This window comes from Carcharodon carcharias, chromosome 12 (assembly GCF_017639515.1).
Source record: "Carcharodon carcharias isolate sCarCar2 chromosome 12, sCarCar2.pri, whole genome shotgun sequence".
Classification (NCBI taxonomy): domain Eukaryota; kingdom Metazoa; phylum Chordata; class Chondrichthyes; order Lamniformes; family Lamnidae; genus Carcharodon; species Carcharodon carcharias.
This window is the reverse complement of record NC_054478.1, coordinates 83147453-83173967: the sequence shown is the minus strand read 5'-3', so window position 1 is coordinate 83173967 and position 26515 is coordinate 83147453. Positions and strand designations below refer to the sequence as shown.

Genomic DNA, 26515 nt, shown 5'->3' with positions numbered 1-26515 from the left:
TTTCAAATTGGCAAACTGTTGTTAGTGGAGTGCCACAGGGATCAGTGCTGGGGCCTCAACTATTTACTATCTATATTAATAATTTGGATGAAGAGACCAAGTTTGCTGACGATACAAAAATAGGTACGAAAGCAAGTTGTGAGGAGAATACAAAGAGCATGCAAAGGGATATAAAGATAGGTTAAGTGAGTGGGCAAAAATTTGACAGCTGGATATAATATGAGGTGCTCCTGTTTGATAGGAAGAATAGAACAGCAGAATGTTATTTAAATGGAGAGAGATTGCAGAATGCTGCAGTGCAGAGGTATCGGGGTATCTTTGTACATGACTCAAAGCTAGCATGAAGGTACAACAAGTAATTAGGAAGACAAATGAAATGTTGGTCTTTACTGCAAGGGGGATGGAGTGTAAAAGTGGGAAAGTCTTGCTACAACCATAGAGAGCATTGGTGGGACCACACCTGGAGCTCTGTGTACAGTTTTAGTCTCTTTACTTAAGGAAGCATATACTTGCATTGGAAACAGTTCAGTAAAGGTCCATTAGGCTGATTCCTGGAATGAAGGGGTTGTCTTATGAGGAAAGGTTGAGCAGGTTGGGCTTATGCTCATCGGAGTTTAGAATAATGAGGCGATTTTATTGAAACATAAGATTCTGAGGGGGCTTGACAGGGTAGAGGCTGAGAGCATGTTTTCTCTTGTGGGGAAATCTAGAAATAGGTGGCACAGTTTAAAAATAAGGGGTTACCCATTTATGACAAAGTTCTGTGGGAACCCCTTCATATGTTCGTTAGTCTTTGGAATTCTCTTCTGCTGAGAGCAGTAGAAGCTAGCTAATATATATATTCAAGATGAGTTAGACAAATTTTTGATTGACAAGGGAGTGAAGGGTTATGGGGTTAGTCAGGCAGGAAAGTGGAGTTAAGGCCACAATCAATTAGCCATGATCTTATTGAATGGCGGAGCAGGCTCAATGGGCCGAATAGACGACTACCCCTATTTGTATTGCTTATGATCTGCAAGATGCATTTCAACAGCCCATCAAGGATTCTTCGACAGCACTTTCCAAACCTGCAATCTCTGCAACCTAGAAGGAGCAGGGCAGCAAAGGCTAGGAACACCACCTCCAAATTCCCCTCCAAGTCATACACTATCCTGAATTGGAACTATGTTGCCACTTCTTCCCTGTCACTGGGTCGAATGCTGGAACTCCCTAACAGCACTCTGGATGTATCTACGTGTTATAGACTGCAGAGTTTCAAGAAGTTCGCCATTACCTTCTCAAGTGTAATAAGTGATGGGCAATAAATGCTTGCCTTCCCAGCAATGCTCACATCCCACAAATGAATAAAAAACAGTCTTCTCTACCACTAAACTAACATTTGGTGGGTAGATGTAATAAAGCTATCTGTTTGGTTGAAGGGTTAATGCTAGTGCAGACTGGTTTGGGTAAATAGCCTGTTTCCATGTTCTGACTCTTTTTTATTGCCAAACTCAAGAGCATTGCATTCATTATCACCAAAGCCCAGGTCTCCCCCACTTCGGTATGCTTACCCTCCAGCACCTATATCCAGCCCGGTAAACCTCACAAACCACCTTGGTACACATTTTGTAAGCTAAGACAAATTGAGCACATAAGTAAAGGAATATGTAATAATAATTGAAAGCAAATGACAATTTTCATGAAGCTATATAATGAAAAACTTGCATTTAAATAGTGCCTTTCATCTTCTCTTGATATCTCAAAGCAGTTAATAATGAATGACATGTAGCCACTTTAATGTGTATACGTGTCAGCCAATTTTTGCACAGGAAGTTCCCACAGGAAACAATGAAATAAGTGACCAGATAATCTGTTTTAGTGATGTTGGTTGAGAGATAAATATTAGGATTTTGAATGGTGCTTTAGGATCTTTTGCATTCATCTGAGAGGGAAGACAAGGCCTCTGTTTAACGCTACATCGAAAAGCTTCACATCACAGCACTCCCTCAGTACTGCACTGAAGAGTCAGCCTAGGTTATGTGCCGAAGTCTTCTGAGTGAGGTTTGAAGTCATAATATTCTGATTCAGAAGCTGGTGCGCTACCAATGAAGCAAGGCTGTCACCTAATAAAATCATGGCTATTAGGTAAGCTGGATGGGAAGGGAGAGTTGTGGTCAATGCGGAAGTCCGCAATACGGGAAAGGAAAGATCTAAAATATTTCAATGGATTTTAGGAGATTTTACAGTGACTGTACTTGAAAATATTTAATTGGCTGTGAGACACTTGGGGTGCACTGAGGTCATAAAATTTTCCGTATAAATGCAAGTTCATTTTTCTTTTTCTATTAAGTTTTTCAGTCTTTCTGAAATGCCCCATAGCCAGCACATGAGAGGCATCATAGCATTCAGCACTCACACCCTAGACTGCTGGTGCCCATTTCTCTAACTATTGAGTCTTCTGTTACTGCTGCATTTATAACTGAATTGCTAATATCTCACCTCAAGCCTTGCGCCATTTTATATTTTTGGTTCTGTTGTTAGCCACTTAATAATTCGTCCTAAAGTCCTTATCCTCTGCATATGTAGCCAGTGCTTTAAACTTATTGGAGAGCATAATTTATTCTGTGCATTGGAACATAAGAATATAAGACCTAAGAACAGAAGTAGGCCATTTGGCCCTTTGAACCTGCTCTGCCATTCAATAAAATCATGGTCATTTGATTGTGGCCTTAACCCCACTTTACTGCCTGACCCCATAACCCTTAACTCCCTTGTAGATCAAAAATTAATCTACTTAGCCTTCTATATATTCAATGACCCAGCATCCACTTCTCTGTGGGATAGAGAATTCCAGTGGTTAGTGACCCTCTGAGAGAAGAACTTACTGCACATATTTGTCTTAAATGGGAGATCCCTTATTATCAAACTGTATCCCCTAGTTCTAGATTCCCCCATGAAGAGAAACATTCCCTCAGCATCTACCCTGTCCAGCCCCTTCAGAATCTTATATGTTTCAATAAGATCACCCCTCATCCTTCTAAACTCCAGTAAGTGTAGCCCCAACCTGCTCAACCTTTCCCCGTAAGATAACCCTGTCATCCAGGAATCAACCTAATGAAACTTCTCTGAACTGCCTCCAATGTAAGTATATCCCTCCTTAAGTAGGGAATTCAAAATTATACGAGTACTCTAGGTGAGATCTCACCAGTGCCCTGTACAGCTGTAGCAAGACTTTCCTACTTTAATATTCCAACACCTTGCAATAAAAGTTAAAATTCCAGCATTCCTGCTCTAGCATGTACCTCTTCACTTTACAAAAACGAAAATACCTGGAAAAACTCAGCAGGTCTGGCAGCATCTGCGGAGAGGAACACAGTTAACATTTTGAGTTCGAATGACCCTTCAACAGAACTAAGTAAAAATAGAAGAGAGGTGAAATATAAGCTGGTTTAAGTGGGGGTGGGACAAGTGGAGCTGGATAGAGGGCCAGTGATAGGTGGAGATAACTAAAATATGTCACAGACAAAAGGACAAAGAGGTGTTGAAGGTTCTCTTCACTTTCCTTGATCTGTGGGTAGTGACCACTGTTTTCTTCCATCATTGCCAGCTCCTTATCTCTCTGCAAGGTAACTACCCTGTGAAAGTCTTGCCACAAAAGCTTCTGAGATCTTGGCGTCAAGTAGTTTCAGACAGGCTGTCCAAATTAATGTCTGCTACCAACTCCCACATCCTCCAGAAACCGCACATCAATGTCACTTCCTGTGTTTCTATTTTTACTATCATTAAGTTCTAAATTTATATTCTTTATCTACTTAAAATTTCCATTGACCAAATCAACTCCTCATGTTTATTCTTAATCCCTGTTTTAGAGGTATTATTTTCAATCTAAATTTTAAGTTTTTAAAATTTTGTACAAATAACCAACAGTAGCTATTATAACCAGGAGAAATTTCTTCAACACAAAAACAGAATTACCTGGAAAAACTCAGCAGGTCTGGCAGCATCGGTGGAGAAGAAAAGAGTTGACGTTTCGAGTCCTCATGACCCTTCGACAGAACTTGTCTTCACACAGAGTTGTTGCAACATGGAATGCTTTGCCACAGAAAGTACTTGAAACAAAGGCCATTGCATCTTTCAGAGGAAAATTGGATAAGTATTTGAAGCAGAGGAAGATACAAGGCTATGGAGAGAGAACTAAGCAGTGGGATTTATTTTGGATTGTTGTAGCAATGAGCCGGCACAGAAACGATGGCCAGGATAGCTGCCTTCTATCCTGCGGAGCTAGGCTGTGTGTTGTGGCTCCTCCCATCCCTGGGGAAAGCCAAAGAAAACTTGGACAGATAAAATAAAATAAAGAAGATCCTAGAGAGTGAAAGACAACAAGTGAGTGACAGAGCCAAAAAGCTAAATGCTATGACAGGTGCTGATTTGTAACATCCTTGATAGTTATTACTAAATATACTTTTCTATATCCACAATTGCATTGGAGCTTTGTATGGATGAATTTAAAGATATTTTATCCAATGCTTATGAGGACTTTCAAGCTGGCGCCCTAACAATAATATCTTTAGTCACTCAGGAGAGATAACCCACCATTTTTGTCTTGGTGAGTTGGATTTGAGAATTCCTTAAGAGGAGAGGCAATTATGTTCTCTATTGGAATCAAGGGATGGGTGACTTTGGTCATGTAAAATCCTTTCTCTTATTCATTCTTGGGATATAGGCTTTGGCAAGATCAGCATTTATTGGCCACCTTTAGGGGCCCTGAGAGGGTGGTGGTGGGCAGCCGTCTTGAATCACTGCAGTACATGTGGTGAAGGTGCTCCCACAATACCTTTAGAGGTCACAGTTTTGGGATGCACTGCCAAAAGAACCCTTGTGCCTTGCATTGCATCCTATAGATAGTACACACCGCAGCCGTGCTAATCAAGTGTTAGAAGGATGGTCATTTAGAATAAGGCATGAGGTCAATCAAACGAACTGAATTTTCCTGGATGGTTGTGTTTCTTGAGCATTGTTGCATTGGTACCCAACCAAGCAAGTGGAGACCATTCAGTCAAATGCCTTGGTGTTGAGGGTTGTCTCTCTCAGCTCTGATATTCAACCCTTCTATCGATGTATGGACCAAGTCTTTAGCGAGATCCAGAGCCAAATGCTCCTTTCAGACCTCTAAACCGAGCATTGGTAAACAGGTTATTAGTGAGTAAGTGCTGCCTTACAGCACCATTGACAACTCCTCCCATGAATTTTGCTGATAATTGGGAGTGGGATGATAATTGGCTGGGTTGGAGCACAGACCTTCAGAATTAAAACTGTGAAGTTATTGGGTACTGTAAACTTTGCTGTGTTTCGTGCACTCAGCCATTTCTTAATTTCATGTGGAGTGCATTGAAATGGCTGAAGATTGGCATCTTTGGTGGGGATTTCAGGACGAGGCTGAGAAGGATCATCTACTTGGTACTTCAGGGTGAAAATGGTCACAAATACATCAGTCATGTCTTTTGCACTCGAGCTGGGCTCTGCCATGGTTGAGGATGTGGATGTTCATAGAGCCACCTCCTCCCTTTAGATGCTTAATTGTTCAGCACCATTGGAACCCCCCAACCAGATGATATTTTGTGCCCTTGTTACTCGGAATGTTTTCTGACACTAATGCTCAACACAGAAAGGTTCTAATTCATCAGTTGATGATAGTGGTGGTGGTGGTGGTGGTGGTGGTTGGGGTGGGGGGGGTGGGGGTGGGGGGTGGAGGTTGGTTGTAGTTGGTAATCAACAGAAGGTTTCCTTGTCATGTTTGACCTGAAGGCATGAAACTTCATATTGAGGATGTCCAGGGCCACTCTCACCTAACTAAACCACTGTGCTCTGCCAAACTCTTCTTGCTCTCTGATGGGTCTGTCCAGATATTGGGACAGGACATACGCAGAGGTGGCAATTGGGGTATTTGGGACATTGCTGGATAGGTATGATGCTGTGAATATAGCTGTCAGATTGTTGTTTGACTAGTCAATGGGATAGCTCTCCTAACTTAGGCGCCAGTTCCCAGATATTAGTGAAGAGAACTGAGCTGACTGAGCTGCTTTCTTATTTTTATCTCTGTCCAGATTGCTAAATTGCTTCATGGTGATGGTTTTGTACATTTGATATGGGGGATAGAATTTTTCCCACTGTTTAAAGGATAAATTCTGTCAAATTTGTAAAACCTTGCCTTAATTGTGTTTTTTGGAAATGTGCCACCACAGGTTGAAAAGGTATTTGTTAATCAGACATAAAATTTAAGGCATAGTGTGTTCAAAAACGTGATACATTCAGTAACAAGCCATCCAGAGTCATAACTAAGAAATGGACCCCATCAAGTTGTTTTGAATCTTGCTTGGATTTAAAATTTAGTTGTGATTGTTAGAGTGGTTTCATCAATGCCGCTGCACACCACTGGAATAACTTTACTGATTGTTTAAGCTTTATGTAAAGTTAAGCCTTGTGCAGAAGTCTAATTTTTACATTTTACTCTCATATCTAGTAATTGTAATGGCAGAAAGGGGATATAAATTGTTTTGAGGAGTAGCTGGGAGATGTTTGGAACATGGCCATGGAGCTGAAGAAAAGGAAATTAAATCACTGTCAGGCGGCTAGGGGCTGTTCTATGAGAGGTACACTAAAATGAAATACAACCAACAGACAGGGCTAATTTGATACTGGGAACCATAGCTTCATAGAATGGTACAGCATAGAAGAAGACCATTTGGCCCATCCTGCCTATGCTGGGTCTTTGAAGGAGCTATCTAATTAGTCCCACTCCACTGCTCTTTTTCCATAGACTGTAAAAAAATCTCCACTCAGGTTCTTATCCAATTCCTTTTTGAAAGTTAATATCTGATGTGCTTCTGCCATCCTTTGAAGCAGTATAGTTAAACTATAACAACTCACTGTGTCAATTTTTTGAGCAGGTCGCCTCTGGTTCTTTTGCCAATTACCTTAAATCTGTGTCCTCTGTTACCGACCCTTCTTCCACTGGAAACAGTTCTCCTTATTTACCCCACATAGTTTGAACACCTCTATCAAATTTCCTCTTAACATTCTCTGCTCTAGGGAGCACATACTCAGTTTTTCCACTCTATCCACATAACTGTAAACCGTCACTCTTGAACCATTCTAGTAACACTCTGCTGCACACTCTCCAAGGCCTCAATATCCTTCCTCAAGTGTAGTATCCAGAATTGAACACAATACTCCAGCTGAGACCTAACCAATGTTTTATAATGGTTTAGCATAACTTCCTTGCTTTTGTACTCTATTCATCTTTTATAAAGCCAAGGATCCCGTATGTCAGACACATTTGCCGGTTCCAGCCCATTGTTAGAAATGACAGTTGCCACTGCAATAATCTCTTCTCTGCCCCGATCTAAGTATAGGACAAGAAGCCCATTGTGTTGAACAACAGTTGAGCAGTCTCCTTGCAACTATCTGAATCTAATATTAACATAGAAGGAAAATATAAGAAGACTGATAGCTGGATGATTTCTCAAATTCCCTATGAGCTCAGAGGGGAATGTGATCAGTGGTACACAGTTTGCAAAGTGAAAGTAGGACATTGGAGGAACTCTTCAAATTGTTTAAATAAGCATTCATACCTCCAGGCAGTGATGACTTTTTATCAGAAGAAACGCTAGGTAGAAAGCCGTGGTCTGCTCCATTTATCTGCTGTATGGTACCCAGTTTAGAATCTCAACTCAGTAATTTTGAGAAGATTTCCCATAATACTGAAGTGCACAGCAGATTGACAGCTGTACCTGCTGGCATTACAAGCACACATAGTATGTAGTAGATTAGCGACCCAGACATGGGAACGTTCCAGGGAATGTCGGTGTTTCCGGCAAAGGTCCAGCAACTAAAATGTTTTGGCTGTGGTGTCCCGAAATGCATAATCTCTAACTGCCTGCCTTGCAATACAACTTCAATATTTTTCCGTCGAGGGGAGAAATTTAATTGTAGCCAGGGAAACTACCAACATGAAAGAGCAACAAATACCCTTTAGGGTTTCTCAGGTAGTGGGGATCAATAAAAAACTGCCACTCAAATCTGGCAGAGTGAAACAACAGAATTATTAAGATATTATTGAGTCAATCTAAGATCCCTGGGCATTTCTGTGGCCATAGTCTCAAAGCCATTGAGACAGGAATTGATTACCGAATTTGAAAGAGGTGACTTCTAAAGCCAAAGACATAAAATCCTGACTGGAGAAGTATTTAGACTTCCTGTTAAATAGCAAGTAATTAGCACAAGAGATCTAGGCTGGATTTTTTCCGAGGCTGCAGGAGTCCTGCCACCAGGGCCAAAAGCAGGGGTGGGACTGGGGCTGCATTTTAGAGCCAGCAGATAAGTAGCTTCAGCAGTGCCACTGCTGGGGTTGCATTTAGAAGACAAAGAAGAGGTATCCATGGACATGCACCCTCAAAGTAAGGTAAGTGGGATCAGGAGGCGCTGAATGCCAGTCAGGCAGGCACCCCCCAAGGTGTACTGTGGTTGCTGGGGGCAGGTAGTGCTGATGTCATGGGTGGCCATAGCTGTTGGGGTGCTCCTCCATGAGCAAAAAACTGCCTGAAAAGAAGCCTACCTCCTACACCTGCACCCCACCCCCCTCCCACAGAGCCTGCTGGGAGGCAGCTAGGGTCTACTTCCCACGAGATGGCACCTCCCCCTCAATAAAATGCCTGCAAAGGCAGGAAGAGCCCCTTAATTAGCCACTTAAGTGGCTCAATTGGGCTCCGGGCAGGTGGGCCATCTGCCACCTTTCCTGCTGCTGGCAAAATGGTATGGCAGCAGGATGGTGTCGGGCGTGTTACTCGATACCTTCCCATGTCATTTTGTCTGCCTTCCCACCTCCCGGCCTGTCCCCAAAGTAAAATTCTGGCCCTAGATTCTGGATATTTACAAATAGTGTACATTGTGGCAGTAGTATTTTCTCCAGTTGAGGACTGTTTCTGTTACAGGTACAATAATTTTGTATTGTGTGATGCTCCTGCTGTGTTCCAGCATCTTACACATAATTTGCCTGCTGGTCTGATTTACGTCTCTTGCACAGCATATCTGGTCAAAACTGTTTTGTTGTCATCCATGATTCTTCACCACCTGAAGGATCAGCAACAGGTGATCTCCTATCTGCAGAAAATAAAACCCTACTAAAAAGAAAAAAAATCTCAATTCTTGAAAAACAAATCAACGTTCTTGGAATGAATTGTTTCTCCTCGAGGCATCCTGTAAAGGTAACAGCTGTAAACACATAGATAAAAGCAAAAAACTGCGGATGCTGGAAATCCAAAACAAAATCAAAAATACCCGGAAAAACTCAGCAGGTCTGGCAGCATCTGTGGAGAGGAACACAGATAACGTTTCGAGTCTGAATGACCCTTCAACAGAACTAAGGAAAAATAGAAAAGAGGTGAAATATAAGCTGGTTTGGGGGGTGCGGGGGGTGCGTAGAGCTGGATAGAGGGCCAGTGATAGGTGAAGATAACCAAAAGATGTCACAAACAAAAGGGCAAAGAGGTGTTGAAGGTGGTGATATTATCTGAGGAATGTGCTAATTAAGGGTAGAAGGAAAGGACAAGCAAGGTGCAGATAGCCCTGGTGGGGGTGGGGGTGGGATGAAGGAATCAAAAAAGGCTAAAAGGTAGAGATAAAACAATGCATGGAAATACATTTAAAAATAATGAAAATAAGTGGGAAAAGAAAAATCTATATAAATTATTGGGAAAAAAAGTTGGGGGGGGGGAATCGGAAAGAGGGTGGGGATGGAGGAGAGAGTTCATGATCTAAAATTGTTGAACTCAATATTCAGTCCGGAAGGCTGTAAAGTTTGCAAGCCAAGGATGGACATGTGGGCATGAGAGCAGGGTGGAGTGTTGAAATGGCAAGCGACAGGGTGGTTTGGGTAATGCTTGCGGACAGACCGAAGGTGTGGACCACGGTATCTCGGAGGGAACGATCCCTGCAGAATTGGAAGCAAAATTAATAAATTTTTCATCGTTCCCTCCGGGACACCCTGGTCCACTCTTCCATTACCCCCTACCTCTCAACCACACCCCACGGCACCTTCCCATGCAACCGCAGAAGGTGCAAAACCTGCCCCTTTACATCCCCCCTCCTCACCGTCCAAGGGCCCAAACAAGTGAAGCAGCATTTCACTTGCACTTCCCTCAATTTAGTCTACTGCATTCATTGCTCCCAATGCGGTTTCCTCTACATTGGAGAGACCAAATGCAGACTGGGTGACCACTTTGCAGAACACCTCTGGTCTGTCCGCAAGCATTACCCAGACCTCCCTGTCGCTTGCTATTTCAACACTCCACCATGCTCTCATGCCCACATGTCCGTCATTGGCTTGCTGCATTGTTCCAGTGAAGCTCAACGCAAACTGGAGGAACAGCACCTCATCTTCCGACTAGGCACTTTACAGCCTTCCGGACTGAATATTGAGTTCAACAATATTAGATCATGAACTCTCTCCTCCATCCCCACCCACTTTCCGATTTATCCTCCCCCCCTTTTTTTAGCCTTTTTTGATTCTTTCACCCCACCCCACCCCCATGAGGGCTATCTGTACCTTGCTTGTTCTGCTTTCTACCCTTAATTAGCACATTCCTCAGATAATATCACCACCCTCAACACCTCTTTGTCCATTTGTCTGTGACATCTATTGGTTATCTCCACCTATCACTGGCCCTCTATCCAGCTCTACACCCCCCCACCTCCTTAAACCAGCTTATGTTTCACCTCTTTTCTATTTTTACTTAGTTCTGTTGAAGGGTCATTCAGACTCGAATCGTTAACTGTGCTCCTCTCCGCAGATGCTGCCAGACCTGCTGAGCTTTTCCAGGTATTTTTGTTTTTGTTTTGAGCTGTAAACACATGTCGCACATTTCAGGCCTGCAGTAGATATCCTCTTGTTTTGCACCCATTATTATCCAAAATTTATTGTTACTGACTACGCAAAGTCATCTGATAGCATGATTTTGGGAGGGCTGTAACAAGCCATTCATTATTGTGTGCTATAATGTTGCATGTGCTGACAAGTGCACCTCTCCAATCATTTGAAGGATAGATTAGTTACACTTTAGGGCAAATAGGCCAAACATATATCTAATTTAATCAAGCTATTTTCTTTTACAAAACAAAAGTGAAATAATAGAATAACAGTTATAGTGAATCCTGACTCAGTTCAATTTATTTCTATAACAATTCTTGTAACATACAAAGTAACTAAGCTGTCCCCATTAACTGATGAGATGACTTTCCTGACCAGAGAATTCCAAGAATTTAAATTAGAGGTCATTCTCTCTCTAGATCTGACCTTTTTACCAACAGTCCCAAAATATCTCAGATTATGTATTTCCTTGTCCTTTGTTTCCTGGCTGAAAAACCAAGCCTGACCTTTGATTGTCACTCATCTTTACAACTTTGTGGAGTGGCCAACTGTGCCACGAATTAGACCAGCTACCAACACCCAACTGGTAACTATGCACTGCTATCTTCAAATGATTAGGCCTTCCTGGCATAATAGGTGTGGATGTTCACTTGAATTTTTCAATGAATTTGATCTGTTGTCTCAAATTGAAGTGGACTGTGAATTAGAGCTAGAAGATAACTAATAGTAGGTTTACCTTTGTATGTGAGTTCAACTGAAGCAGATATTAAATATAAATTACACCAAAATCCTGCTGTGGTTAGATAGTCAAAACCCCAAATTTCCCCCACTTAAGACTGTATTAAATGCTGGACAGTTTCTCATACTGGTATGATAGTATAGCAAAATTATTAGAGATTATGCCATTATGGCAGCACCTTTGATAGCAGTCGCAGTCTCCAGGGTGCCACAAGAATCTATTGATGTTGAAGGTAAACCTACATACATCACCTTACATTTTACAATTTTAATAAAATTGATTTGTCAGATCGGATCCAGCAGCAGCTGTGGGTCAATAACAAGACACACATGAAAATTTGTTTTTTGACATTTGCAAGCCAACTCTGATGAAGACATTTTGCAACTGAAAAAGAGTGGCTGAAGAACCCCGAATTTGGGTGATCAATAACTTGGAAACCCACTTTGATAGAATGCTGGAAGTATTCTCCAGATCTGGCAGCAAGTGTGGAGAAAGAAACAGAGCTAACATTTCAAGTTGATGATCTTTCATCAGAACTGGAAAAGATAGATATGCAACAAGTTTTAAGCAACTACGGAGGCAGCAAAAGTGGGACAGAACAAAAGAGAGGGTTTTTGATGGATTGGTGGACAGGAGAGATTAAATGACAAAAGGAATGATTGTGCAAAACAAAAGGAGATGGTAAATAAGAAGTGCAGGTAAATCAGTGTTGCATCCGGAAGTATTTGGGGCCTCGAGTGTTGAGAAGGGGGTGGGGGGGGCGTGATTGGGGTAAAGGGCAGTGTTGCATTTCCTACACTGGATTGGGAAGGTGGCATGGGAAGGGGAGGGGTGTTAAGGGTAACTGAGGAGTGGATCAGGGTATCGTGAGGGGAATGTGTCCTTTGGAATGCTGAAAGGGAGGGGGGGAACCTATGTGTTTGCATTGAATTCATTATTTACTTTTGTTTTCCCTTAAACCTAAGTGTATTTTAATCGGTTAAATTGCCACTGCCAAGTTTTCTTTGAAAGTTTTTCTCCAGGTTATCCCATTTGCTGTCAGCCTCCCAAATGAAAATAGAGTTGTTGTTGTAAAGGCTGGCTCAGAAATTTGACTGCAATATCTTTGAGCCTGTGAAAGGTGCAGTTATTTTCTCTGTGATTGAACAGTAAGATCCAAGGTTTGCTGCATATTGTCCTCAGGCCTCACTATAACAGCGCCGGTGCGGCATCAGAGCCCGCCGGGAACAAGCAGTGCAACAACAGGTTGCTACTTGTGTCGCCGTGACCCTTGGTTCATTGGGTTCAGGGACTGCATCAAACAGCAGGGATCAAGAATGAAGGTGGATTGGAGAAGTGGTGGCAAGTAGTTCCTTTAGTGTGTGATTGGTAGGAGCATTCCTGTTCTGTCTGGCTTCACATTCATGCATATTAATTAACTTCTTGATTGGGGCTAGCAGAAAATCTTGAATCTTAGTTTCCATGAGTTCAGTCATTGCTGGTACTAGTTGCCTCAGGGCAAAGCAGTCATGGAAAGGGGGTCTCAAAAGAATGTTAAGCCCATTACTTACATATGCAAAGTGTTATGACCACGATAGGAGGAGTGCGTGAATTCTCAAGCCCCACTACTCTGCAGGCTGTACCATTAGTTTAAATGCATAATTTTCTCACAAAATGGTCAATTGTTAACCTATACTCGTGGTACTCAGAAAGAAAGAGACTCTGACCAGGGTTCTTTAAAAAACAACTCAGAATGATTAATTTATTACAAAACAAATCTCCTTTTAACTAAATTTCAAGAACTGTTTGACACCCGATTGTAATCTTGAAGTGTAACGAACTAACCCTTTTAAACTTCCCCAGCACACACACAGACACAGACAAACAAAAGACACACAGGTAGTCTCTGCAGAGTTGCGCAGATGGAAAAAAAAACTCTCTTAGAAAGAAGGAAAAATTAAAATTCATGTAGTTCGATGCTGTCGGTCTGAAGTTCCCTCAGGTGAAGATGTGCTGCTAGGCTCAATAGATTTCGGGAAGTTCACCAATGATGCTTCAGTGTGAAGGAGAGTATAGCTAGACTGATTCTTCCTGTCTCAGATAGCAAGTCCCAAATTATGCAGACAAAATACACTCAGCTGAAGATTATCTGGCTATAGGTCAAGAACCAAACATGGTTTCCCAAAGCAGAGGGGGGTGAGCTGGTCAGGGCAGTCTTCTGTTCTCAGCTTTTCCCCAACAAGACTGAAAGCAAAACCACAGGTTCAAACGTAAGGTTTGCCTTTCCATGTGATTGCCTTTTTGTCTTCCAGCTTCATAAATTAGAGTGCTTTGCAGTTCAAAACTAACAAACAACTCCTTCTCAAGTACCGTACAGCTCAGGTAATTTCTTGGAAGAGGCCTGCTTGTTGACAGTTCCAAAGGGCAGGATTTTTGGGTTGGTGGGCAAGGTGGGCAGGCCCAGGGCTGCTGGAAACGGCCCACATCCGCAATCATCCCCCAACTGCGATTTCATGCTGGCTGGCGAATTATTGCTGAGCCAGTGTGAAAGGCGTGCTGAGAAACTCAGCGCTGCTGGGGTGGGGGCGGGAGGAGTGTGAGCCCAAAAGTCTGTGCATGCGCGGGGGAGTGCGCACTGAAAGCTCCCTGAAGGCAGGGAGCTGCCTCAGGGAGCAGAAGAATTGTAAAATCAAGAATAAAGATTTTGAGAATGTGAAAAACATGCCCCCACATAAGACTCACTCACATGAACATGTACATAGTAAAAATGCTGTGAAAATATATATTTTTTTAATGTTGGAAACTTCTTCCCGCTCGTGGATGAGGTTTCCTAAAAAATCCAAAGGCTGCCTGACTGATTCGCCCACCCGCCAACCCTAAGGTTGGACGGGCAGCGAAAAAGAGATTTCAATTAATTGATTAATGGCCTTAATAGGCCTCTTAATTGTTGGCAGGCACACTGCTGACGCTCGTGCACGACAGAACTATCGTGTTAGTGCACAATTACTTCAGGACACTCATCTGACGTCATCGCGCGCTATTTTACAACCAACCAGGTCAGGTGCGCCCACCAGTGGGACTTAAAATCCTGCCCAAGGTGAACCTATGACCCTTTTTAAAACAAAGTTCTCGGACCGCCTCCAAATGTCCAAATACTGTAATGTGCTTTCACATGTTAAAAAGAAAACTTCTGCTTAAAGAGATATGATTCTAACAAAAGGGTTCGTAACACCTGTTTCAAGTTGAGAAGATAAATGCCATTATATCATCTCTGCTGGTGTGATGTGCAGTTCTGATCTATCACCCCTGTACTCACCAATCTACATTGCCTTTGTGGTCAAGCAACATCTCAATTTTGTTTCGGTTCCTGCAGAGACCAAAACTTTTAAAAAGAAACGAATTTCCTAAACGACCAATAGAAATAACCCGAAGGGCAAGATTTCACTTTTTAAGACTTTTGCTGCAACAAACAATCTAAAATCAATAGAGGTCAAACAGGCATCTAATACACCAAATTAAAGAAAAAGGCAAGTTTTGCATTCACTAACTAACACACTGAAATATTTCTTATGAAACACTTTTATGCAATGCCATGCTTCTGGCTGATATGTAACATTACAGGAACAGTTCCACAATCACTCCCAACTCGCCAGCTGAGGTTCACTTCTCCCCTCCACATCAGATTGAAACTTTGGGCAGAACTTTGCTGTCGGCGAGCAGGGGGCAGGGCCCGCTCACCAACGCAGGATGATGTCGGGTGGAACCCCCCGACATCATCCCGCTCCGTTTAAATTTTCAGGAAGGCCGGGGGGGGGGGGGGGGGGGGGGGGGGGGGGGGGGGGGGGGGGGGGGCAGAAAACTCAGCTGTGGGCCAGCCGACCTGTCAATGGCCAATTGAGGCCATTGACAGGATCATTTAAACAATTAAAGGGCCTGCCCGCCCAACCTTAAGGTTGGCAGGCAGGCTGGGAGCCCCGGTGGCAAATAAAAAAAACATGAAACCTCAACCACTGGCAGGATGAGGTTTCATGCAGGGTTTTAAAAATTTTAATAAAGTTATAGTGTAAATTATGAACGTCCCATCTCATGCGTGAAAGAGCGCACTCTCGCTTTTGGGGAATCCCCCCTCCCAGCCTGCACAGGAAGCGCATAGCGCTTCCTGCCAGACGTCACACTGGGCGGGCCTTAATTGGCCCGCCCACGTAAAATGGCGGTGCAGCCCGCTTCTTCGGCGGGGATCAGCTCCCCGCCCACCGGAGATTGGGTCTGGCCCGTCTGCCTGACAGGCAGAAAATTCTGCCCTTTGTGTTCTTCAACAATTGTTCCACTCAGACTGAGTTTTCCCAGATACAATTACCAACTGCAAGGACACCTTGATGACTTTCTGTTCTTTAAGTCTTCAAGAGCCCCATTTGTTCCCTGTCTTTTGAACAGCAACCAAACTCTCCCCAATATCCTGCTTGGTCTATAGCACAGAAAGCAGTCCACCTGCTTCCATACAGCAGCAGCTTCCTTGCCTTTGCATCTCAAGCAGCAGCTGTCCTTTTACTGTGAGATAGTGTGAAAAGCTAATGAAACTCGCACTCCATTCTCAATGGATTTCTGTTTGAGTTTCTCACCCCTTGCTAACCGGATCAATTGAGCATGCCTCTGAGCTAAGGTGTTTATCTGTTTATCATTACTTCACCATTCCCCTTTATAGAATGTTCCGTTTCCTCTTAAGTTAAAAAGAACCTTTTAAACCATAATTGTCTTGTATAGCTCAACATTCATGATAATTTAAAAATACTTATCCTTGTTTTCAAATCACTCTTTGGCTTCACCCACCCTATCTCTGTAATCTTCTCCGGCTCCACAACCCTCCAAGACATCCGCACTCATCTAATGCTGGTCCCGTTTCATCCCCGATTTTAATTTCTCCACCATTGGTGGTTGCTACTTCAGTTGCCTAAGCTCTAAGCTCTAGAATTTACTCTCTACACCTCTTCACCTCTCTACCTCGCTTCCCTCCTTTAAGACACTCCTCAAAACCTACCTCTGATAAAGCTTTTGATCATCTGATCTATTATCTCCTTACGTGGCCTTGTGTAAGCTCTTGCCTACATTGACTTGATAGTTTAATTCACTCTCTCAGTTTATTTTAGCTCAGAATTATAAGACAAAGGCCAGAATTTTGCGTTCCGAGGTCAGGTGCGCGCCCGACCTAAACGCTGGTAAAATTGGGTGAAAAGACGTTGAGCGTGCATCCTGACGTCATCGCGCACGTGTGCAATATTCAGGTTGGTGCACACAGGAGTCAGAGCAGCGACCGTTGATAATTAAAGGGCCAATTAAGGCCATTAAAAAGCCAATTGACCACGATTTTAAGTTGCCAGTGTGATTTTTAGCTCGTCACGTGGGCAAAATGGATGGGTGAAATTCATGGTTTTATTGTTTCCTCATCCACGGGCAGGACAAAAGGCCCCTGGAGCAGCAGCACTTTCTCTCTCATTGCCAGTCCTTTGCCATGTGAGTACAGAGTTGTCCCAGAGTTTCTTGGCATCTCATTTGATTGTTAAGCCTGCATTTCAGCATTTCAGGTCCTCATTTTCCCTGGAAGGTTCCTCTGAGTATTGCAGCCCAGTGCTCCTTCATTTTCAAGGTATTGCTCCTCTGCATCCTTCTAATGGGAATAGTGTATTCTGCTGGTGGAACCTCCTCTGAAGAGGAAGAGAGGGGCAGGAGGGAGAGGAGGCCAGGTGGGCGCAGGCAGCGTCCCAGGGACAGGCCTTTAAGAGGAGAGGCAGGGGCTCAGTTGGTGCAGGGCAAGCAGGGAGGCCAAGGCAGGAGAGCACACCGAAGACACCACTACCCAGCATCTAGGGTGTTCAGGCAGCGCTCCAACTACCTCCAGATGTGTGAGGTTCAGTGCCACAGGAGGCTCCGCCTCTCAGGGACACAGTGACAGCAATATGTCGCATAATAGTCTGGAAATCACCTCCAAGTGCGTGGGCGGACACCCCATGTCAGTGACTTTGAAGGTCACAGTGGCCCTCAACTTCTATGCCTTCAGTTCTTTTCAGGCCTCAGTGGAAGATCTGTGCGGTGTTTCTTAATCAGCTGCACACAGTTGTGTCAAGCTTGTGACTGATGCCATGTTTAGGCACGTCCGCACGTTCATCTACTTCCAGACAGATGAGGTGAGCCAGGCAGAGAGAGCACAAGGCTTCACTGCAATGGCTGGGTTCCCCTGTATCCAAGGTGTAATAGATTACACTCACGTGGCCATCAAGCCACCAGCAGGTGAGCCTGGAGCTTTCATCAACAGAAAGGGGTTCCATTCAATGATTGTTCAGATTGTCTGTGACCACAGGACAGATTCTCCAAGTTTGTGCCTGTTACCCTGGGACCTCACACGATGCTTACATCTTGCGCACTTGCAGGTGCCAAGGCTGTTCGTGGCTCCTGGGTGACAAGGGCTATCCCTTGAAGAGGTGGCTGATGACCCCGCTCCATTACCTAAGAACTGAGGCCAAGGAGAAATACAACAGGACTCATGCTTCCAATATGGTTAGTGGTGGAGAGGACCATCAGGCTGCTGAAGATGTGCTTCAGATACTTGGACCAGTCAGAAGGAGCATCGCAGTATCCTCCAGAGCGTGTCTTCCTCATAGTCGTCTCATGCTTGCGCCTTACACAACCTGGCTCTGGCAAGCGGGGACCCACTGGAGGCTGAGGAAAGTGAGGCTGCTCCACAGGCCATGGAAGATGACTCAAGTCGTGGTTAAGAGAAAGAGCCTAGGGAGGCACAGGTTGAGGACCTTGAGGCAGAGGACAGGAACCTTCATGGAGGCAGGAACACCAGGGATTCTTTGATGCAGCAAACCTTCTGCTAGGCATCCAAGGCATTGATGCCTCGTTAAGCCAATGGCACTGTCTCCTTTGCTAACAATCAATAAATGAGAACCCAACACATTACACCAGCAGCACACAATGCCATACTTTTACAGGTTGGTGCTGCACCTGTCACCTATTCATACCATCCAGCCAACTCAGCCCATATAAGTCAAATAAATGTTTATGGTACTTCACAAGAACGAACAAAGAACAAACAAAGTGTCCATCCCTAACACGAGTTAAAAAAAAACTCAAAAAATGTCACTTGTGACACACCCCTGCTGTGCTCAAGGTGCCTTTAACTTACATCCGGGGGTGGTGCGTCTTGGTGCCTCCGCCCCCTCGCTGACAGTGGCATTGGAAGCAGCCAGCTCTGCTGTCCTGGTGGCCCTGATGACTTTGGTGGTCGTCCTTGGGCTGCTGGAGCCTCCACCTGGGAGGGTGCATTCAGCCCCAGGGCTGGGCACTCCTTTGTCATCGTGGCATCATCAGATGCAGCGGCCGCTGGCAGAGGGGTGAGGAGCTGGTGCCTTCGTCCAGAGCACCCTGAGAGAAGCCCACATAGATGACAGGCAGCTCGTCTGCCAACGTGAGGTGCGTTTGCACCTCCCTGCTCACCATTGATGGACAGGGACCTAGCAGGGAGACTAGATGCCTCATTCACCTTTCACACTGGCATTGATCTCCTGAGGTCAATGTGTGAGAGCTTGCAGGCCTGAGAGCAACCCTAGGAACCCCTGAGTCTGCTCCTGAAGCTGCCTCTCCATGAGAGTCATCACTCTCTCAATGGAAGGAGGGTCATGACAGAACTTATGCTCCCCATGGACTCCTACATGATAGACGCCATGGCATGCAGACCCTCATGGTTCTCTGCCTGTCCTCCCCACGCATTCTGCTGGACATCCAGCATCTGCTGCCTGATAGACAACTCCAGAGGCTTGTCATCTGCCTCGGACGCAGCATGGTCCTGGTCTTCAATTGTGCTCCCACTGTCGGCTCCCTGGGACCTCTCTGCCTCTGCCAGCTCCTCATGCAAGCGTGATGTGCCCTCACCACTGTGCATTAACCTCAAGCCGAATACTTAATGTCCACCGACGTGTGAGTACCTGCGCTGGTGCCTGGTTCAGAAAGACGATCTGACGCTGGTGCAGGTGTGCTGTTTTCCTCAGAGCTCAATGGGGAGTCCTCAAGGTCGTTGGAAGCTCCTGCGGATGGTGCATCTGCGGGAGGAAGGCGAAAGATCAGTACATTCAACCATCATAGTCACTGTGCATGCTAGGCTGGCTGAGGAGACAGTGGAGACCTGTTGCATGGTGCCACCTGCATTGAAGCTTCAATGGGCTCTTTGGCTACGACAGTTCAGTTTCTGATGAGAGGAGCCCATTATGTTTCCAGTACTCACCGCACACCCATCTGTCACCTGCACTCTTAGCTTCATCCGAGATCTCCACCTCACCAGGACCGGAGAAGCGAGCTGGCCGGTGGCATTCAAGTTCTAGTGTCTCACTCTCATGCTTAGTGAGGAAGCACAGATTTGGCAATCCTCCACCTGTTCTGCGGTGCTCCGTGGCGTTATGACTCTTCTCTTGACAGGGAAAAGTAGCCTCTTATTGCTCCATCTCCCTGAAGGCCCTTTCCTGAATCCCAGCCACCCCCCCAAGCAATAGGCGGGTCATGTTACTGTGGCAGATCTCATCCTGCAATGCACTGAGGTCAGTCGTGCTGACATCCCAGTCTTGGCAGGGCAAGCTTAAATGCCAGTTGGCATTCACACTCTTAGACCATTGAACGTTCCGATAAGCGGGCACTCGACTAAAGTTTTCCTCACAGGTCCATGCCATTTCTGCACTTACCCTTGCTGACTGCAGCAGATCATTGAATCTTTTGCTTTACTGAAGCCACATGCGGCGCACCACATTGTGCCCGCTGACCAGGGTAGTGACCTCTGTCCAGGCCTTCTTGGTCAGGTGGAGCAGCCTTCTCTTGTCACCCTGGGCATTAAGATATCCCACCTGGCACTGACCTCTTCCACCAGCACTTGCAGGCGCTCATCTGAGAAATGGGGGGCAGAGTGCTCACCCATTTGCCCTCCTGCCTTCCATTACCTCTAGGTGCTGAGACCATAACTGCGCACCAGGACACTTCTTGAACAGCTTCCAGACAGCTCCCTCAGCCTCCCCAACAACTCCTGGCAGCCTTCAGGGAGCTCTTCCATTTTTGAGCACCCCGCCAAGTCCCTGTTGGACCTGGAGTTCGACACGTTCATGCCCACATGCATGGAAAGCACATCGGGCGGTCGCATTTCACGCTGGGTGGACCTTAATTGGCCACCTCGCATAAGATCGCGTTTACAGCATGATCTCGGCCTGGAGCAGGTTTTACATCAGCTTGTGGCTACGCCAACCTTGAGCGCACTTTGAGGGTAAAATTCTGGCCAATGTTTCACTGCTAGTGTGTCTGTTGTCTCTTTGAATGCTGCATTTGCAAACGATGAACCTTGACCAGTTATGTAGCACAATTTAGAGCTCTGAAATGTGAAAGCATTACCTGCAGCAACCTTAGCTGTTGTGTTCCATAGTGTGAAATATCATGAGCAGGCACATGCAGGCACATCTCTCTTCAATAGTGCCAACTTGACTTATTTCAGTGCATCCTTGGTCCATAGTTCCATTTCATCCTTTGCCTCATCTGGTATGTTAAGAAAAAAACGTTTTTCTTCCTTTCAGTTAAGTTGCAAACTTCAACATCTCTTGGGTGCCAATGCCCTTCCAGATTCTTCTGCTTCATTTTCCTCTGACCTAATTTCTTCTAATCTCACCCCTTACTGTGTTTTCAGAACCCCCTCTGAACTTCCTTTTCTGACCCCAAGAAGACCAGTTCTCAACAAAGGCCTCAACTTGATCCGCTTGCACCTCCACTTCACTGGATTTTGGATTCAATATGACACTCCTTATCTGTTACTTTTCTCTCTGCTTCCACTTCTTTGGCCAAGTATCCTCACCTGCATAGCAGACCCTTTCTGCTGTCTTCAGAATTCTCGTTCCACTTGGACCCCTCGTTTTGACCTCCTTCCATGCCTTTTCATTGAGAACTGCTGGCATGGACGTCCACCATCTCAATTTCTCCACCCCCTTCCTTCAAACTGACTCTGAACTTGCAGTAATCTGTTCTTTCAGGTCCATCCTTAAGGTTGTCATCAAACCCATTGACAAGAATGGTACTTTTGTTGTTAGGTTATCAGCTGGGCCTCTACCTAGCTGAGGGTGAATGACAACTCTGTGACATCCTGTCCTACCTTCCCCAGACCATGACCACATCAACAAATATCAAGCCATCGTTTCCAAGACTATCACTGATCTCATCTCATCTGGAGATTATTCATCCTCACCTTCATTTTCATTGCTCCCCAATCCCACACAGCCAGCTTCTACCTTCTTCCCAAGATCTACAAATAGAACTGCCCTTTTAGGCCCATATTTTCAGCCTGTTCTTGCTTTATAGAACTGATTTCTTTTTATCTCAACTCTATTTGTTCTCCTATGTCCAGTCTCTTCCCACCTACATCACTACTCTTCCAACAGTTTCCAGTTTCCCAACCCTAACTGTTTCATGTTTGCTATGGATGTCCATTTTCTGTACACCTCCATCTTCTGTCAGGACAGTTGAGGGGAACCTATTTCTTCCTCAAACGGAGATCCAGATAGTCCCTATCCTCTTCAATGATTGAACTTGTTCTCACTTTGAGCAATTTCTCTTTTAACTCCACCAAGAGGTGTTCCTAGGGGAATCTGTATGGATTCTAGCTATGCCTGCATTTTCATGAGATATGTGGAACATTCTTTGCTCCAGACTGAATGAGGCCCTCTGCCTCATCTCTTTTTCCAGTGCATTTTGATGACTGAATCTGAGCTGTTTCCTGCTCTCACCACGAACTGGAAATTTTATCAGTTTACTTCAAATTTCCACTCTTACCTCACCCTCAAATTGTTTGTCTCCGACGCACTCTTCCCTTCCCTCCCTTGGCTTCAATGTCTCCATTTCTGGAGATAGGCTGTCGACCTAGTGACTTCCACAGCTACCTTGATTATGCTTCCTACCATTCCACTACTAGTAAGGACTCCTAGTTTCTCTGTCCCTGTATTTATCTATTTTGACGATGCACCCTTCCATACAAAGCTTGAATAACCCTATGAGCGGAACTAGCTACTCATTCATACCTAAATCAGTCAGGAAAACAGGTACCCATGAATAATTAACACTTTTTCCTCAACGGATGCCAGTTTGTGGAATTAAATGTTAGGCTAAAATTAATATTTATGATAAAAACAATTTGAGGGTGTGGATTTAAGCAACACTTGGGTTAAAATATTGCATTTAACTCGTGAATTGCTAGTTTCAAATCTAGCATAGATTGATGGAATGAAGATCTCACTTTGTAAGCTGTAAGGCCCTTCTGCAGCTTTGATTTATTTCCCATTCTGTCTGAATCAACAGTGTGAACATGTCCATAATTTGACAGCAATTAGATCGAGATGTTTTCCTTGGATTTTTTTAAAATTATCCATTTAATTGTTGATGCAGGTGAAGTGAGGATCTACTGAACATGAGTGATGACAAACCTTTTGTTTGTACCGCTCCTGGATGCGGCCAGGTAATATAACACTTTTTCTTCAATTCCCTTTTAGTGTGCAATTGTATATTTAAGTGCGTGCATGAACTTGCAAAGTGTAAAAGTGGTTTTGCAGTGTGATTTACTCTTGTGCATCGTACTATATTAAATAGGATAGTATAGGACAAAAATGGTGTTTTCCTTTTGGTGCAGAACCTTGTTTAATATGTTTGAGAGCCTGGAGAATTGCAGCTCTCAAGTTACAGCCTAACCTACGACACTTGCATGTACTGGCAGTGAGCCTTCTGATTTCTACCCTTATGTTTTATTGCAAAAAGGTTTACACTTAATAAGTTAGAACTAGGTTATACTGAGTTAAAATACTGCTTTTCCATGTTTGAGACCTAGTTTTGAATGTAACTCAAAACAGCTGGGATGGAAAGCTTTGCTGTCTGATGATTGTAAAAGTACTGGGGAAGTAATTTTTGTGTTATCCAGCTTCTAATGAACTAAATTCCATTCCACAAACTACCCATAATTCTGAACTAATTGGTGCTTTAACTGTGTCAGTCATAGCTCAGTTGGTAGCATTTTTGCCTCTGAGTCAGAAAGTTGTGAATCCAAGTCCAAATCCAGAAAGTGCACTACAATCTGGGCTGACACTCCAGTATAACACTGAGGGAGTACTGCACTGTTGGAGCTGCTGTCTTTCAGATGAGATATTAAATCAAGGTCTGCCTCTCATGTGAACCTAAATAATCCCATGGCAGCATTTCATGGAAGAATCAGGGAGTTATTGTCGGTGTCCTGGCCAATTATTATCACTTAATCAATATCACAAAGGCAGATTATCTGATCACTATTATGTGCTTGTGGAAGCTTGCTGTGTCCTGACCCATATTTATCACTCAATTAATATCTGGTCACTATCTTGTGTTTGTGGAAGGTTGCTGTGCACAAATTGACTGCTTCATTTCCTACATTGCAACGATGTCTATACTTCAAAAAGTACTTAATGGGCTTTAAAGTGCCGTGAGATTTCTGGTGATCCTGAAAGGTACTATATAAATGTAATTCTTTTTAATTGGTAGACCTGCTCCGAGATGTCACAGCATGACTGGTGTAGAAAATAGGTACGCCATGCTTGCCCAGTTTTGAAAATTTGAGCATTATTTTCTTGTATCAAAATTATTGATTGTTCCTTTATCCTGTACAGTTTTGAAGGAAAAAATATGAAAGAAAGATCTGCAATGTTTTACTTATATAAAATTATTAATAGAGCCTATTAATGTTAATATTTATGGATTACAATCTAAATAAATTGAACTGTTGTTGCAGCGCTTCACGAATGAGGATCACTTGGCTGTTCACAAGCACAAACATGAGATGACATTAAAGTTTGGTCCAGCACGTAATGACAGTGTCATAGTGGCTGGTTAGTATCTATTTCTTATCTCTATGCCCTATAATCCAAACTCAATAAGGTAATGGAATATTGATTGAATACATATTTTGAAAAAGAAGCCTTATTTAATGACTTAGATCTATATGGAAAAGCCTATTTTGCTAATAATGTACTGGGCTTAGTTTAATTATGCATGTTTTTTTCTGCACCGACATTAATATGTTAACTAAAATTGGTTAAGTATATAGCACATAAAAAACTATACCAGGTGTTGCTATTATAATACCAGAAAATGCTGCAATTACTCAGTAGTTTGGGCAGCATCTGTGGAAAGAAAAACCGAGTTAGTATTTCAGGTCTGTGAGCTTTCTTCAGGACTGAGGAAAATTAGAAATGTAACAGCTTTGAGTAAGTAAAAGGGGGAGGGGTGAAGAAAAACAAAAGGGAAGCACCCTACAGGCTGGAGGACAGGAGAGAATAAATGACAAAAAAATGTTATGGTTCAAATGCCAAAGAGAGTGATAATGGATAAAGTAAAGAAACAAAAGATGTATCTAGATGATGTGTGAATGGCTGGCTCGCAACTGTCTGAATACAAAGTAAAAGCAATTAAGAAAGAAACAAGAGAAAAACTAAACCAAAAAAAACACACAAAACAAGATTGGGACAGAGGTTATGATCTAAAATTGTTGAACTCAATGCTGAGTTCAGAAGGCTGTAGTGCTGAGTTGACAGATGAGGTGCTGCTCCTTGATTTTGCTTTGAGCTTCATTAGAACACTGTAGCAGACCAAGGACAGAAAGGTCAGAGAGGGAGCAAGGTGGAGAATTGAAATAACTAGGAACGGGAATCTCAGGGTCATGTTTGCGGACTGAACGAAGCTGTTCTGCAAAGTGGTCACTATTTGCATTTGGCCTGCATTTGGTCTCAGTGTAGGGAAGACAATATCATAAGCAGTGTATACAGTTTACTAAATTGAGAGAAGTACAAGTAAATTGCTGTTTCACTTGGAAGGAGTGTCAAGGGCATTGGATGGTGAGAAGAGAGGAAGTGAAAGACAGAAGTTGCATCTCCTGCACTTATATGGAATGGTACTGTAGGAAAGGGAGGGGATGATAGGGGTGACCGAGGAGTAAACTAGAGTGCTATGAAGGCTGAAAGTGGAGGGCAGGGAAATGTGTTTGGTGGTGGCGGAAATGGCATTGAATACCAAGATTGGTGGTGAGGATGAGGAGAACCCCACCATGATTTTGGAAGGGAGGGGAAGGTTGAGAGCAGAAGTTTGTGAAATAGATTAGACAGGGTGGAGGGCCTTGTCAATCACAGTGGGGGAATTCGTCAGTTGAAGAAAATGAAAGGCGTATCGAAAGAGCTAATATGGAAGCTTGCATCACCTGAATAGATGCGACAGAGGTGGAGAAACTGGGAGAATAGGTTCCTGCAGCAGTCCATGTCCAAATGCTGCATGACGTGGACAATATCCAGGTTTGGGTTGACAAGTGGCAAGAAACATTCGTGCCACACAAGTGCCAGGCAATGATCATCTCCAACAAGAGAGAATCTAACCATCGCCCCTTGACGGTCAATGGCATTACCATCACGGAATCCTCCACTATAAACATCCTGAGGGTTACTATTGACCAGAAACTGAACTGGACTAGCCATATAAATACTATGGCTACAAGAGCAGGTCAGAAGCTAGGAATCCTGCGATGAGTAACTCACCTTCTGACTCTCCAAAGCCTGTCCACCACCCACAAGGCACAAGTCAGGAGTGTGATTGAATACTCCCCACTTGCATGGATGAATGCAGCTTCCACAACATTCAAGAATCTGGACACCGTCCAGGACAAAGCAGCCTGCTTGATTGGCAGCACATCCACAAACATTCATTGCTCCACCACTGACACACAGTAGCAGCAGTGTGTACCACCTACAAGATGCACTGCCGAAATTCATGAAGGCTCCTTAGACAGCACCTTCCAAACCCACAACTAGCATCTA

The 26515-nt window shown here is 44.0% G+C and overlaps 1 protein-coding gene across 6 annotated transcripts in view; it reads left to right on the top strand.

Moving 5' to 3' along the window:
• The window catches only part of atf2 (activating transcription factor 2), a 196332-nt gene that overhangs the window by 40915 nt on the left and 128902 nt on the right, over positions 1–26515 (top strand). For 3 of the 6 annotated variants that reach the window (XM_041201497.1, XM_041201502.1, XM_041201503.1), the window contains exons 2-3: positions 23079–23148; positions 24445–24541. In XM_041201497.1, coding sequence (XP_041057431.1) covers positions 23101–23148; positions 24445–24541 — 145 coding nt within the window. In that variant the 5' untranslated portion in view covers positions 23079–23100. Of the gene's footprint in view, positions 1–3953; positions 4363–23078; positions 23149–24197; positions 24240–24444; positions 24542–26515 lie in introns of those variants that run through there. The other 3 variants (XM_041201499.1, XM_041201500.1, XM_041201501.1) reach the window with 3 other exon arrangements.